Here is a 16,486-nt window from a genome sequence, read left to right on the forward strand (position 1 = left end):
CGCTGCCCGCAGCCCGCGGCCCTGGCGGCGGCCGCGGCCGTGGCCGTCTGCGCCTTCTACTACCTGGGCGGCGGCGGCGAGACCTTCTCCAGCGCCACCCGCCGCCTGCGCGCCACGCCGCCCGCCCCGGCCGGCCCGGGGCCCCGCGGGCTGCACCTCCTCTTCATGTTCACCAAGGCGGAGCGCAGCCCCGCGCTCCGCGACAAGGCGCAGGCGGCGCTGCGCTCGCTGCTGCGGCACGGCCGCCTGGGCGCCGCCGATGTGCTGCACCTCCACCTCGTCACCGAGGGCGCCAGCCGGGACATCGGCCTCGGGCTGCTGCGGGACCTGCTGCGCGGCGCCGCCTTCCGCCACCAGGTGCGCGGGGGGCCGAGGGGCGGGCCGGGCCCGCGGGGAGCGAGCGGGGGGCTCGAGCGGGGGGCTCGGCCGGGGCGTCCTGTGTGGTCTTCCCGCGGGACACTGGGAACAGCAGTCCAGCGGGAAGGAGCTCCCTCAACTAACAGCCCGTGTGCCAGCTCCCATTGCTCCCTAGTCTCGGGAATGTTGAGGGGCTTGTTCTGCATCCCCGCGGCTGCTGCCTGAGGGTAGGGAGGTGTCCTGGTGCAGCTCAGTGATTCTCAAGTGGGACTGGGCAGCAGCGTGGCCTGGGAACACCTCGGGCACTCCGCCTGTGCTGGAGAGGAGCCGTTACTCTAAGCAATGCTGCTCTCCTACAGACCCTGTTGCTAGTCCTGCTTCAGCATCTCGACACGAGGACCACGTGTGCTTATATCTCGATGGCTTCCCGATGAGGAGGTTGGCCTGCTGGTAGTGGCTCTTGAGAGTGGGAGTGGAGAGCCTGCAGGGGCTGGAGAGCATCTACATGTGAATGTTCCTACTGCCAGGGAAACGGTTCTGCCTCCCAAAACCAGCCAGTGCAGTTCATGTAAATCAGGCTTTTCTCGCATTAAACGGGTTTCTGAAAACTGGAGGGTTGTTAAGTTCAGAGATTCCAGGTAACCTGGACTCCCCTGTCCTGAGGTGCTGCTGCAGAACATTGCTTGAAAGTGTCCCCTAGTCCTGCTGTAACTTTTATTGCTCATATTTCCTGTATTTCATATTAGCTGAACTCTGCCAAGATGTAACTCGAAGTGTAACCTTAACATTGTTCATACAGACACTTTCCTGGTAAATAATCTTACCACTCGTTTTCTTTAAACAAGCCCTTTCCTAGTGCTGGCCCTCAGTCAGGTCATGTACCCATGATGGGACACCCACACCATGCAGCAGTGCTTGGCTGTCTGGAGAGCATGCACAGCTCCCTCAGGAGGATTCCTGCACTCCACAGCGGGGTGGACTGACTGCCCCATGATGGTGCAGTGCTGATGTGGCGCAACAGCGCAGCTCAGGTTTGTGGTGGTATGCCCCCTGGAGTGGGAGGACTCCCAGGCCACCATGGTGTCTCCATCCCTTGCTGTCACCCCTTAATGTGTGGCTGCCTTACTGCCATCTGCCCCTCTGGGAAAGAAGCTTCCCTTCGGGCAGCCTTGCCAGCCTCACTTCTCCAGGGCAACATGGGCTGGGAGTTGGAGTTAGAGGCATAAAGTGATTTGTCTGTTATGGATGGGCCCCTGTCTGTAGGTGCCTGTGGAGTCACAGTGAAACCTGGAGTGTGTCTGGCACCAGAACTGATTTCCTGGGTGTAAGCAGGCAGCATGATCTGGAGGACTCAGGTGAGATCTCACTGAGATCTGCTCAGTGGGACAGCTTCTTCCCTCTTTCCTGGCAGACCCCGATGTATCCTGGTTTCACTGGCTAGCCTATGGTTGGCACTATGATTTGGATCAGTCGTTTCTCTGCTTTTAGGTACAGAGCAGAAGCTGTTCTGCTTCTCAAGCATGCAGCCTTGCCCCTAATCCTGTGCCAGTTTCTGGAATACCAGCAGCTGACAGCACCTCTTTATTCTTGCTGTAGCCTACCCCATTCCTCTTCTTTACCAGGAGGGAACTTCTGCCTACCTTGGACTTTCAGTACCGCTGTTAATTGTTGAAGGTGATTGATACTGATGTTCAAGTAGCTCCAGCAGTAACCCCTCTCCACCCTGAGACCTCTTGTTTACTGCTTTTCTTGGTGTGTGCTGAGCACTCTCCCGGTTCTTATGCTGTCTTCCTAGCACAGGCCCAGAGATAATGCTTGATAAAGTGCTCAGGGGGCACTGAGACAGGACTGATAAAACCCCCTGAACTTTTTCTTCATGAGGAAGCGATTCAGGCCCCGCTTCTGAAACTGCCCTTGCCCTCACATCCTGGCAAAGCTGGGATCAGTTGGCTCCTCTGTTAGAGTGAAGCCCAGAGTCAGACATGGATCGTAACCTTTGGGGAAGGTTGTGGGCAGCTTTTCTCTCTCCCTAGGCAGATTCGGTGACTTTCAAAGTCTCCTGGAGACTGAAGCAGCCGGCTGGAGCCCGGGGCCAGTGTGCAGAGAGTGAGCGCAGAAGAGCTGTGGGGTGCAGGCGGTGGGTGCGTGGCAGCAGCGTAGGCACCGGACCCAGCAGGGCAGGGCTGTCCGGGCGTGGGCAGTCGCTGCGTGGCGTCACCCCTGCCGCTGGCTGTGCAGATGTGTCGCAGATGTGTCCCAGCTGTGCCGCCGGGAGCGCGGCCGGGCGGCGGCAGCAGAGGGAGCTCGTGCTCCGCGTGTGCGGCCGGGGGCGGAGGGAGGAGCCAGCCCGCGGCCGTGCTGCCCGTGCGGGGCCTCGTGGGGGCTCTTACCGGGCTTTGTGACAGCAGTCGCAGAGACCGTGTCCCGCACGCGGGTGGCAGGGGGATCTCTGCAGCCTCTCCCGCCCCCCGGCCAGCGGGAGGTGCCCGGCAGCGAGCCTGGACCGGCCTCGGCCGACACTGCTTACAGAGAGCCCCCGCTCGCCCCGTTTCCTGCCACTCCAGGCTGTGTGCTGTGACTCCTTGTGCGATTCTTATCGCTTATTGATTCCATTTCCCTGCCGCAATACGAACTACACGTTCGGCTCTCTACTCATCCTGGTTCCCTGTTCAGATGAGCCCCACGAAGGATGCTGCTGGGGTGGTTGCTTGGGTGGCTGTAACAACACTCTGTGCTTGTGGAGACCTGCGAGGAGACCCGACATGGGAAAGGAGGGAAAGTTAAAGGGAAAAGAAATGCAGGTTGTTTTTTCCTAGTGAATCAATAGAAAGGGCCTTTTATCAGTGCGGGACGTGTGTTTATAATACTGTGTTTGTACAGGAAACCCCTAGAACTTACTTTTCTTAATGTCCTCAGCAAATGTGGTCGGATTTAGCTACAGGGATTTACTAAAAGCTGTTACACAAATAAATAATGAAGTACAAAATTAGCAGCAGATCAACAAGCTGTGCTAAAGTCAGCAGTGAGAAGGGAGGAAGCCCTCACAGTCCCAGAGAGGCGACCTGGCCTGTGGCTACAGGAGAAAATTCAGCTGTTCAGGAGTTTGCTTTGCAGAAGTACAAAAGGGTGGGCAAAAGACACATTTTCCTGTTTTGTTTGGCAGGAGTGGGAAGGCAGATGATGCTGTGTCTGGAGTTTCAGGAGTATCTCTCCCATAACTTTTGTCCACTGGTGCTTGGCAGTGTGCTCACTTCAGAGGTGACTGGAGTTGGTTTGACATTTTTCCCCCTTTCCTATGTACTGCACACACCTCAGGCTGCCTTTGCTGGATGCAGAAGGCTGGTTACAGGTGCTGTATTTCTCTTCCATGCTTCTCCAGTCCAGCCAGACCCTAAAGCTGCCCGTGCCAAGCTGGGCTGGGAGCAGAGCATCGTACATTCCCATGCTGGTGGTGCTCAGTTCCATGCACAGGCTGTCAGTGTCTTTGCACCTGGAGAGTAGTGGTGGCTTGCTTGTTTGGTCACCTGGGGTGGCTGCTGTCCTGCTTGTCAGAGCCGGTGTCACCACGATGGCACAACCAACCACGCAGCTCGGCAGGGCCAGGGCGAGGTGCTGCCTAATGGTACCGGTAACAGAGTTTCCTCCCCTGCAGTGTCTTGGGGGCTATGCTGTGCTATCCAAAGCCAGGTGTGGCTCCTGATGAGCTCTCCCAATGCACTTTCCTGGTACACGTTGTTCTGTGTTTTTCCTGCTGTTCTGCTGCAGGCCTTGGCTCGGAGCCCAGCAGCCGGGACAGCAGCAGTGGGGCCGCCCTGCCGAGGGACGTGCTGGCCACAGAGCCTGCATGAGGGCTCCACAGCACCTGGCTGATGGCAAGGGCCGGGGCCAAGCGTGGGTGTTTAGGGCGCCCTCCCCAGGACAGGGCCATAGGGACTCAGCTCTGCCGGTGTTTCAGTGGTGCCCTGCCGTGGGCTCAGCCATCCTGGCCAGTGCCAGGACAGGCCCATCACCTCACCATGTTCGGCATACTGTGGTGCCACGAGCACAGGCCCGTTTCCAGCGAGCTCCTCTCTGCTGTGAGAGCACTTTGGTCTGGGCAGTGTGTTCTGTAAAAGGCTGTGGAAGGAACAACCTCCAGACTGCTCACTGCCTCCATCTCTGCACCCCCCTTGCTGGGCATTGAAGCAGCCCCTTATGCACCCCATAGTGAGGATGGTCATTGCACCAGCACAGGCTCAGAGCCACCTTCTCCTCTGAAGCATTTGGCTTGGTTTAGGTTTTCTTTTAATTAAAAAAAAAAATTTAAAAAGCAAATGCTCTATCCTGCATGTTTTAAATGTATAGTGCAGGGCTCCTTGTTCTTAAGCAGATGAAGTTGTAGTAGGGAAAAGAAGTGACACCATAGAACCGTTGAAAAGGACCTACAAAGATTGTGGTTTGAGTTCCCTTTTGAGGGCAGGGCCAACTTGTGGAAGTGTCTTGGCATCCCGCAAACAAGGAGGATAGGTTCCCCTATCCAAAATTCAAGTACTGCTGCAATGTCATGTCCTCGCTGGACTTTAGCTCCAACGAGGCTTTTCCTGCTTTCCCTGACCTGAAGAAGGCATCACGACCTCGAGTTTCCACACTCAAGTTCCTGCACTCCCCCTTATCTGCACCGAGGTCATGTCCCTCATCTCTCCTAATTATCCTCAAAATCCCTCTCATTATCTTTTGTGATTCAGTGACCTGTATCCTTCTGTGGGTATAACGAGCTGCATGAAAGTTCCTGTTCATTGGACTTTGAAGCTTGTAAAATTTCAGTAGCTGATAAGGTGCATTTGGGGTTGCTCCTATTTCTGGGACATAGCCACGGCTGGCACAGGCGTGCCAGGGCCCGTGCTGGTGCATGGGCTCCCGCAGGGCTGGGGGATGCAGAGCAGTGCTGGCTGAGCACCAGCAAAGCTCCAGCACAGGCAGGCTGAGATTCATCTACAGAAGTTGCTTGGCACTGCTGTAGTTCCTGATGTTTGGATTTTCATCAGCGTGCTGCGGCCTGTCCTCCCTTTCCCCCTGCAGCCCTGACAGGACGTGCTGCAGAGCTTGCCTCCATGCCAAGCTGAGGAGCAGGAAATCCGGGCTGTGTCCCTGGCCCTGTCACAACCTGCCTCTGTAGCAGGGAGCAAGCCTTGGTCCTCAGGGTAAGTGACGTGGTCTGGCTTGGCTCTAATCGGCAGGATACCAGAGCCTGGAGCAAACTGTCGCCTCTTCTGATGCACTCCATATGGGAGACCAGATAAGTGCTTGCATCAGGCGGTGGGAACAGACCAGAGAAATACCCCAAAACATGGAGCACACTTGGTTGTGTGAGAGGATTCAAGTCGCTGCTCACCTTACACGAAATGGCTGTAAAAGTCCTTCCCTCCTTTCCCTGCACTTGACTGGTTGTTGTGTCAAGAGGATGCGTCAAGAGGATGTGCAGCCAGGCCCCTTTGTGTAGCTGCAGTGCCACCAGCACTGTTTGTGCTTTAACAGCCTCCCCCCTCGCCCTGTGCTGGCTGGGGCTGAGCAAGGGCTGCTGGAGCTGGGCCTGTCCCCAGAAGCGGCGGCTGAGCAGTGTTTCTGGTGTCTCTGCCAGGTAATAGTCCATGATGTGAATGAGCTGACAGAAAAGCTGTTTCCCATCGTTGAGGCCATGCAGAGACACTTCAGCGCTGGATCGGGGACCTACTACAGTGACTCCATCTTCTTCCTGTCAGTTGCAATGCATCGCATCATGCCCAAAGGTAGGTCTCTGCTGGGCTGCCTCCAGCAACACAGGCTCTGTTTCTCTTCTGCACAGAGATGTTATCCGGTGCTATTTGAAACACAAAGTTAATAAACTTTTGGGGTGGTCTCCTGGGATTCTCCTCCTTCCTGCAGAGTGATGGACCCATCAGTCCAAGACCACATGCAGGTCTCCACTGGCATGAGTGACAGGAGGTTCTTCTTGTCATATGGCAGCTGGCCCTGCCCTTATGCCCTGGGATGGTAGGAGAGGTGAGACAGGAGCAAGCAGGCCTGTTCTATGTGTGTTTACAGCCCCCTTCCCCTTGGGGTGCCAGCAGAAAGAAGTGCTGTGTGTCTGTGGTGTAGCTGTGCACTCTTGAGCATCAGCAGGGAGTAGTTGTCGAGTCTTGCCTCTTGGCTTTAGGGAGCTTTTGGAAACTTTGCTTGACAGCCACTGATCACTTAAGTTTCCTTATTATACCTCTGCTGTTATCAAGTGCAGAAACAGCGAGAAATCTGCAAGAAAAAAAGGCAGCTGGCAGAAGGGACTTGGCTCAGTTGATGCCATTTTCCCCCATGGCTGTGTGCAGTTGCCTTTCATGGAACCAGCATCCTGTCCAGTCTTTGGTTGCACAAGTAGGGTGTTGTATCCTTGGGCTCCAAACCCCTTCACTGGAGCTCCTGCAGCCCTACTTGTCCATTCCCAGAGCTGGTCCCTGGGCTCTCCCTGTCAGCTGCCTTGCTGGCCTGACGCACCAGTGATGGCAGCAGCCCTTCCTGGGCTGGTCACTTGTCCTCCTTGGGCATGGCAGGCTGTGGGTGGCAGTGGTGGCAAGGAGCCCCGGGACCCTGCCTGGCCATACACCTGCCGTAGGAAGAGGTGACCAGCCTCTCAAAGTTGTTTGTGGATGTCATACAATGGTGGCCTGTTCCCACATGTGTGCATGTTCCCAGGGCTAGCACTGGTGGCACCAGCAGCTTGCTTGGCATCTGGAGCCTCTGCCCAGCTGTAATACTCCCTGCAGACTTTCTCCCATGGGTCTTAGGTGCACTCTTGCTGAGATGTGAGCAGATACATCTATCCCGTGCCCCTGCTGAGTCCTGTCCCAGTTTGGCTCTACCCAGGAGCTCCTACCTCTGCTCTGCTTTGTGAGCCTTCCTTTGTCCTTTGTGGACTTGCCCCTGTCCTCCCTGCATGGCCATCCCACACTAGCTCATTAAACAGAGGGGCAGTGGTGGCCCTGAGGGTCCCATCCAAGCTCACTGATCATTACTCTGTGGGCTCCAGCAAATGTGCTGTACTTGGCTCTCCCTCAGACTTGGGTAATTTTGTGTGTGTCTGGTCTGTGAGCGCTTTGAAGTACACTGCATACAAATGATGGTATTAATGCTAGCTAATTCACTCCTCCTGATTCCCTACTCTGTCTTTACTGTGTGCTAAAGATATCCCTGTTGTGCTGCCTGCCAGCAAGAAGCTGCTCAGTCTTAAATGCCTTTTCTCAGTTCATCAGCCCATGAGGCATCTCATCTCTTGGAAAGCTTGTTTGCTCTCCCTCAGCCTGACAGGGCTTTCAATGGTCTGTTTGGGGCACAGGATGTTTAAAGAGGCATTTTTACAGTTTCATGAGTTTAGTTTTTGTTTCAGAAGCTGCTAGTAAAGCTGATTTATATTTCCCTTGCAAGGGAGGTCAGGTTTACTGTGCTGGGTGCCTGGTGATTTATGAGGCTGGCGGGGCTTGCTGGCCCCCTCCCTGTGCAGCCGGCACTGAAGAGGAGGCATCAGGAAAGGCTGCAGCTCTGCTGCCCACTCAGGCTTGCAGGTGATGTGAGAATGGTGCTGGGCTTCTGCTGCCCTCCTCACTCTGACAAGCCAATATCTACTGGTCTGAAGAAGTCACTTTGGAAAGCTGGAGCAGAAAGGACCAAACCTTCTTTTTCAAGCAGTGTTATCATTATTCCTGGTGCATTTCTTTGCCATTTCTTCTGCCTTGAATGCTGTATTCTGCCCTGAGTGCTGCGTCTTTTTGTGCATCTCTCCAAGCACATCTGGCTCCATAGCATTAGCACCACTTTTTTGTGGAATCCAGATCTGATTGGAAGCTTGAGCATCCTCTAGCAGAAATGAAGGCCCTGATCTGAATATTAAACTCTCTGGTGTGTTCATTTGTATTTACATTAATCAGTCTATAGGGGTTTTTTTCAGTAGCAAGCAACCTTTGTACTAAAATTGCCTGGCTTTAGTTTACCAAATACATAATTTTTTGAAGGGAGGCATTTCCACACTATCATGACTTAGTGGTTTGTTTGGAGCCTATGGGTTGTGACAGGGCATTGACTTTGCAGACCGATGGCACTGGAAACTGAACACCAGGTTATTTTTATTTTTTTAGGGCCTTTTTTCAGTCATATGTTTGCTCCATGCACATTGCACTGAGGGTAAATGAGGTTTGCCACTCAGCTGCTCTGTCGTTTACTGTTGCTTGGGATCTTTGCCCAAAAAACTTTCAATCTAAAACCTGCAGCTGCCAAGTTATAATATAACAGCTTCTTAGCTGGTGTAAATCATGGAACGCTCTTGCCTTAAATGTCTTACATCAGTGGAGTTAATCTGATTTAAACCAGCTGGGGAGTTGGTATGCAGCATGCAGAAGTGCAGACTGCATAACTCTTGTCTGTGCTCGAGGCTCATAAATCCCATTTTAATGTGGTGTGGCCAGGCCCGGGGAGCTGGAGCGGGGCTTGATCCATCAGAATGGTTCTGCAAGGGAGGGGAGAAGATTGATGGGAAAGTTACACAGAGAGGACAAGCAGGTTCAGGCTTAGAAGGAGCTGCCAGGATGAGGACAATGCCAGCATGAAATGATCTTGAGACTTGCAGATCAGTGCAAGGAGGAGAAGGGAGGACAAAGACCCGGACCTTTTCACTTTCCTTTTCAGTATACCCATCCAGAGGGGCCCTCTCCCTTCCTGACTGGCTTCAATCCCTCTATCACTTGGCATTTTAGCTGTGTAACTGCAGGGGGCCCAGCAAGCTTTTTATCACTCTTCTATGGATACATGAAGGAGTAATGGCTGGGCAGGTCTGCCTGGCAGGCGAGGTCTGGAGACAGACTCCTGGTACCACAAGTGAGGGGAGGAAGAGTTGAGGTGACAGAAGGGCAGCCTGGGAAAGCTGGGAGCTCCCCAGGGAATTCTTGGCTGCCATTCTTGGCCCACGTCGGGTAGTTTTCAGAAAAAAGTTGTTTAACAAGTGGTCATCCTCAGCAGCTGGTGGGCCAAGGGAGAGCCAGCAGCATCCAGCAGCTTGGGTAGAGCTTTGAAAACTGCCACTTAGTGTTCAGCTCCATTGGTGTTGCTGATGGTGCTACAGCAAGATGGCCCTGTGGGAGAATAAGGTGCAGAGGGAAAAGGAGACATGACACAGAGGCAGCTTTGTGGCTTATCTCTGCCAACTTGGACAGAGGAGTGGAGTTCATTAGCTCAGGGGAGGCTCTGAAACCTGGCTGATGGTACCGTGCTTCACATGGAGTGAGGGTATTTAGAAGAATTGACTGAAGATGGTATTTGACAAATTGGAGGCAGCAGGGTTTCCTGGCTGGTACAAACAGCTGGCTGTGTTCATGGGGAGTAGCAGCATCCTCCTCCCCCCTGGAAGCATGAGCGGCAGTTCTCAGGGTTTCTCTCTCACTGTCCAGCCCAGCCTGAAGGCAGAAGCTGTGATGAAGGGTGGGAAGATGAGCACAGGTTGCAAAGGGCCCCTGGGCTCTACTGGGTGTGAGGTTAGCCCTCATGCAGCATGCTGCATCTTCCAGGTGCTGAAGATGCACCTGGGTACTTGCTGCCTGAAAACTCTGGAACTTGTTCTGCAGGTGAATTTGGTAAATCTGTTCATCAGAGGCTTGTAGGGGAACTAAGCAGCAGTGGGAGAAGTGGGTAAGTTTCTGTGTGACTAAACAAAGATGTGGAACTATGAGGAAGGGGAACAGAGTGGAACTGATCATTATGTGTTGCTGAAATTTATGGCATATCAACGTGGTCTGTTGCTAAAAAATGAAAGAGGTTTAGAGAGGGCAGTGGCTTCTGTGTGGGACAAGCCTGGCTGACTGGGACCCTCCAGTCTGGAAGGGGGCTGGCTGAGGGGGTTATGGTGTGGTCCATGAAGCCACACGAGGCAGAAGTTTGTACAACAACTGGGAGACATCAAAGTTGGTGAGAAGTGTGTTCAAAAGAGTGTGGTGATCTGTAGAGCTCCTTGCTGCAGGATGTTGTAGGTGCTGGGCTGCCTCATGGATGAGGGAATCACAGACAGCTGTGTGATGGACAGCAAGCCTCGGTGTGTCCTGGAGCTGCCAGCTGTGCAGGAGCACGTCAGGAGGGACACAGCTGGGGGTAGTGGGAGGAAGCAGGGGGGTGTGGGTGAATAAGCAGCACTGTGCCTGGGGAAGTGACTGCCAGCAGGGATCTGTGCCTTTGGCTTCATAGCGGGTGTCCTGACACTGCCTGTGACACATCAGGATCAATGGAAAGTCCAGTGGTCTCCCTGGCCTCAGCCTCTGAACAAGGCAATTTCTCCAGCTCATTATCAACAGCTGTACTGATTGTTAAGCATAGACCAGATTATAATGACGTTTGTCCTGTAGTGGTTTGGTCCAAAATACTCATTACTGTTTATCTGCTGTGAGATAAGAATTAGGAGAAATGCAAAACAGGCACCAAACTTGAAAGAATATAAAGAAGTTTATTAACAGACCTAAAAGAAGAAAAAAAAAAATTATACCACCTTCAGAACTCTCCTCCTCCCCCCACCTTCCTCCCTTCTCCCACTGACAATGTAAAAAGACAACCCTTAAGATGTTCAGTCTGTTACCACTTCCATAATAACCTTGTTTAGTCCATTTAGAAAGAGAAGTCTCTTCTTGCTCATGCTATGAAAACATTATCACAACGAGACAGCCGCCCACTTCCAAATATTGTTCAGTCCATTTAGGAAGAGGAGTCTCTCTGCCTGCGTGTGAGTCCTTTCCCCCGACTTGCAGCTTTTCCCGCAACTGCTTTCGAGGGTCCACTCTTGAAGTTTTTTGGGGTACAATTTTAAGGTTGAGCCGTTCAGAAACAAAAACAGAGGCCCTTCTCCTTCCCTGGGAGCAAAGGGTCTTCATCATCTTCATCGTTAGGACTATCTCTGGGAGCATCTCTAGGGACTGAGGTTTTCTCCTTTCCCGTTTGGAGCAAAAGTCCTCATCTGGTTCATCTCTCCCTGTCCAAACTTCTCATGAAATTACAGCTGCGTCAGCATCTGCCTATCTCAGCGCAGGTGCTTTTGCTCACGAATTGAACACTCCACCCCCCATATCTTCATGAAATTACAACAGGATACTCTGATATATCATAGCTTCACAACAGAATTTCAGCTTTAAGCATCTCCTCTCTCTCTTCCCTCAGGTTTTCAGCTCTTCACAGCAATAAAAGGGTTACTCTCACCTCGGCCTTGCAGCTTTGCAGCTGGAATGTTGAATTTTTCTTATCGCAGTGGAGAGGGGGGAGAGCCGAGCCGCTCCGGCTGCCCACGGCAAGGCAGTGGGGGGGGGGGTTCCACGGCTGGAACAGGTCCATCGGCTCCAGGATGGCCGTGGCCCGGCCCGGCCTGGCCCAAGCAGGGCCTGGCCGGGCCCGCTGGCCCCCACACGGGGCCCGCAGCCACCTGTGCCAGCGCCGGAAACGAGAGAGAGCTTGGAGGGGGAGTTTGCCTATTCTTAAATGTGGATCACAGAGGTGATCACAACTTTAAGTGGCTTAGAGAATTGTCCATATTCAAACTGGCCACCTGATAGGTTCTATCAGTTCCCAGAGGAAACTGTAAGCACCCCTTAGCAAGGACGTCCCTTCCGGGACTATGCTTGCTAACCTATGACAGTCCAAGCAGCCTGATAATGACCAAGCCCCAGTCGCCTGGGGTTTGGTCTGCTTGCAGCAGAATCCAGCTGCTGGCTCCGGCTTGGTCTCCCACGAAACTGGTATCAGCCTTTGTCTGCTCTGGGAGTACCAGCCCGGAGACAGAGGCCTCTGTGAATATCAGCTTATGCCTTTCCCACCGAGCAGAGCTGGAGGGAAGGCAAAGGCCAGCGAGGAGATGTGTTGGAGCAGGCACTGAGCGGTGCTCTGCTTTCTCAGGGCACTTTGCCTGTGCACCTGGAGCACTCCTGCCACTGGCTGTGAAGGTGGAGAGCCTGGGAGCTGGGAGAAGGGGTTAAGCACAGGGGTACCAGGTAAACAGTCTGTGTACGGGAATAATAGTGTGACAAGTAACTGTCTTCTGCTAGTGTCCTTCTGGAAAAGCCCACAGGCAGCATCCTGAAGACATTGTTGATTGCTTTTGTAGGGATGTGTGCATGAGGATTCAATGTTGCATCCGCGCTATTTGAATCACAGCACAGGATTGCCCAGGTCAGACGCTGTTTGCCCATGGGGTGCCAGGTGCCCATGTGTGATGTCCCCTCAACAGCACCCATGTGCAGAGTTATGCTGCACACATCCTGTGTCACACAGGGCATCAGAGGTCTCTGGGGTGGAGCCTGGCAGAGGGACATGGGGAGGCATCACTCTCCCTTCTTCCTCTTGTCAGCTGCGGAGCAATTCCTGGTGCACAGGACAGCTGCCCACAGAACTCAGCAAATCACTGTAATAATTGTAATAAGTGAGCATTTTGAAAGTGCGTCACTCCTGATCCTTTCCTGCTAGCTGAGCATTGCCATCATTGCTGAGCCCCACCACATCAGGGAATGCAGAGATGCAGCTGTTGGGAGAGGGCTGGGAGGAGAGTGCCTGTGTCCCAAAAGCTTCAGGGTTGATGGGGAGATGTTGGGAAAACGCACAGAAAATTGGGGTCTGTAGTGGAGTCATGGGAGTTGGCCCCAGAGCCACGTGCTCCCAAACCGCAGTTCCCAAGGGATGCTGCAGTAGCTGAAGGATTTACTTTCTGGCAAAAATGTTTCCATCTTTACAGGGATGGAGGGAGTGTCAATAGTTTCTGATGTGCTCTCATAGCCTCCCTCCCTTCTTCATACCACAAGCATGTGAAAAACATCCAGATTCCCTTCCCAGCCTGTCTCTGGGCTGCATGCGCTTATGTCAGATCCTGTGATGGGGAGGGAAGAGGCTGGAGTGATCAATTTGTGAGCAATAGGGAGAGCAGTGCCAGCCATTGTTCCTTGCTGGGGTGAGCCTGTTCTGCTGAGAGAGTTGTTTTCATGATGTTTTTCAGGAGCAGGCAGCAGCAGACCTCTGAACAAACCCACCCCGGGTAAACACCGGGGGCTGTGGCCCTGTAGAGGGGTCCACATCCGCTGAGATGAGCTGCTAACCCCGTCTGGCTGCCTGTGGGACGTGCCTCTCCTGGCAGGAGAGTGCATTGGCCCCAGCTCTGGTGTGGAGGAGGCATCAGAAAGGGCTGCTGTGGTGAGGGGGACACGGATGCTGCTCAGCAAATGCCTGGAAGCCCCCTGTGTGCTGCGTCACGGCACAGACCCCTTCCCTGTGGCACTGCTGCCTCTGGGGCCAATGAGGCCCGCAGCCCCCAGGGGTAGTGTCACTTCTCATCATTTCCACTGGCTGCCCCTTTGCTGCAGTGCCACCATCGATTATTTTTGGATGTCCTAGATCTGTCAGGCCAGGGCTGGCTGCTTCCCCTGCTCCCCACGGAGCAGCAGGGTCTCATCACCCAGTGCTGTGGTGGGTGCTGCCCTCCTCTCTCCCCAGCCCATCCCCAAAGGGTTGGAAGCTGCTGGGGGTCACCTGGTGTTGATGCCAGGGCTGCTCTCCCCCACAACCTCTCCCTGCTCTGCCATAGCTCATTAGAGCTTAGCAGGAAGAAACAAGGACAAAATCTGCCTGCAGCCCTTTCCCCCAGTGTGTGCAGTTAACTGGGATGTGAGCCTAGAAAATTTATTCTCCTGTATCTCTTTTTGGTTTCCCTTTCCATCTCACCTGCTTGTTGCTTCACAGCTTCCCATCCTCTCTTTTGTAATTTTTTGCAACTTGGAATCAAACCTTATTTTGTCTGATTAAAAGGTTTCCTGCTGCTCTTCCTTCAGCTCCAAAAAGTGTTTTCACACTCCTCCCCCAGCAGAAGTATATATTAAATACAAGGCAAACAGCATTTCCAGCTCCGTCCTGAAAGCTATCGCGTGCTTAGCGATGTTGCTACCTTGGAGTCCAGTTAAGAGCCAAGGTGTTGAGTACTGCTAAATATTAGTCCCTCAGACCTTGATGAATTACAAGGGGACACTTGGACGCACAGGAAAAATTAATTTCCTGGGGCAAAACACATCCGTCTCCTGCTGAGTCTTCCCTTTCCCTCAGGAGGTGGCTGGAGGGTGTGGACCAAGGTGATCAAAGTGATGCTGCTGTCAATACCTGGGAACATTGCTGCTGCTCCAGACCCCTGAGCTTACCCAGGTGCCTGCCCTGCATGGGTGGTAGCAATGATTTGTCATCTGTCTCTGGCAGACAGCCTAATTTTTTAATTAGCTGATAGGCTGATTAGCTGATGTGCTGCAGCCACTGCTCTGCTCTGTTGGGTGCCTAATCAGTGCTGCAGAAACCTGGTTAGCAGCCAGGTCTCTGGGGCACATCGCCTCCTGCACTGCCTTGGAGCTCTGTGTGCAGAGAGGGAGGCTGTTTAATGGGCAGGCAGCTGCTGGGCTGTCCCAAGGAGCCAAGGGGACCCTTGGCTGCTTGGCAGATGTGAGGACCTGTGTTGAAGTACGCAGCTCAAAGGTAAGCTGTACTGCACCTTGGCAAGCTCTGCTGGGACAGGGCTTTGTAGCATCATCTTCTTTTGGGAGGGTGGGCTCTGGAGCAGCTCCGTGTCCTGGGAAGGGGGACTGCAGCCCCCCCAGTAGCCAGCACACTGACAGCAACCTCTGAGGACCATGTTATGCTTGCACATGTGCACATGTGCCACTGCCTTGGCTGCTTCCTCTGGGCAAGGCTCTCCAGTGCTGCCAAGGTTGGCCGGGCAGGCAGCAGTGACTGATCCTGGGCGCAGAGGGGAGGCTGTGTGTGGAGAAAACAAGGGCTGGCCAGGGGAGCACACAGCCAGAGAGGAAGCTGCTCACAGCCCTGCTGACAGCAGCAGGGAGAGTGGCCAGGGGCAGCTGCCAGTGCGGGGGGGCGAGCCAAACCCAGGGAGCCTGTAATGAAGGGCAGGAGAACCCAGCTTGTTTGTGTAAATAAACTGTGTGCCTCCACACTGGGCTTGTTGAGGTGCTGGCATCCCTGCCTGGCACTGCAGCTGTTCTCGTGCCCTGCTCCCTGTGCAGCTGAGGCTTGTGGGGACAGCTGGCTACTGCTGCTGGGCAGCACCCTCTGAATTGCACAGGGACCTCTGGAGCCTGTCACCCACTCTGCATCCATGCCTGGCCATGGTGCTGGCTGTGGGAGTGGAGTTTTTCTTGGCCACACGTCTCTCTGAGCCAGTGAGGGCGGAGGATCCTGGTTTCACAGCCAGAACAGGCAGCTTTGTGGATCCACGTGTTGCTGCTGCAGGCACACTGCCTGCTGGAGCTGGCGGCTGCTGCCCTTCTCCAGGAGGTTTATTACCCAGGGCAGCCATCTAAAAGTCACTGCAGGTCCTTCACAGGTCCTTCTTTCCTTGGGATCTTGTCCTGTCATGATGGGGACAGCTAAAAAACCTGACTGAAAAAAGCATTGCTCAAAGCGATTCAGAGGTGGAGGGGAAACTGTCCAGGTGTGCCTGGCGTTTGTAGACCAGCAGACCTGAGATCCCCACCCCTTCTGACTCCAACTCAGAGAGCTTTGGTTGCTTGGCTCTCTTCCTTCTGGTGGTCCAAGTCAAGTGGCAAAATGCACAGCCATCCCCTGGCCTTCCCCACACCCTGCTGCAGCCCCACAACACCCAGAGCTGCAGCCAGCAGGGGACACTCCCGTCACTTGGCTGCAGTGTGTCACCCATGCTGGCTGCAGCTGCTGCTGGCCCTGCAGAAGGGTCTCTGAACTGCTCTGCCTCGAGCAGCTCTCTGTCCCAGCCCTTGCCAGGCCATCACCCGGCCACTGCCCATGCTGCCTCCTGAAGGATGGGAGCAGGGTCTTGCCTCCTGGTGTTGCAGGGCTGGCAGGTGCTGGCTCCGTGGGAAAAGGCAAAGTGGTGTGCCTGGGTCACACAGCTGGGTCAGCAGTCCCAGCAGTGCCCCTGTTGATGTCATCTCTTAAGGTGTCTCTGGCCCCAAAAGTCACTGCTGGGATGCAGAGGAGGTGTGGGGAGGTCAAGGTGCTCCCACCTGATCTGTGCTAAGTGCCAGGTTAACAGCTGGACTCAATGATCTTAAAGGTCTTTTCCAGCCTAAACAATTCCATGATTCTG

The 16,486-nt window shown here is 54.1% G+C and overlaps 1 protein-coding gene across 1 annotated transcript in view; it reads left to right on the forward strand.

The window, feature by feature from the left end:
• Positions 1–3: 3 nt before the first annotated feature.
• Positions 4–16,486, forward strand: part of XXYLT1 (xyloside xylosyltransferase 1) — a gene marked incomplete at its 5' end in the record, with an annotated part of 35,834 nt that continues 19,351 nt past the window's right edge. Inside the window, 2 exons of the mRNA XM_042042379.1 lie at positions 4–357; positions 5,975–6,122. Of these exons, the coding sequence (XP_041898313.1) occupies positions 4–357; positions 5,975–6,122 (502 nt within the window). The remainder of the gene's footprint in view (positions 358–5,974; positions 6,123–16,486) is intronic.

This window comes from Corvus kubaryi, unplaced genomic scaffold, assembly GCF_017639235.1.
Source record: "Corvus kubaryi isolate FWS band 111438036 unplaced genomic scaffold, C.kubaryi_AGA036_p1.0 37397, whole genome shotgun sequence".
NCBI lineage: Eukaryota > Metazoa > Chordata > Aves > Passeriformes > Corvidae > Corvus > Corvus kubaryi.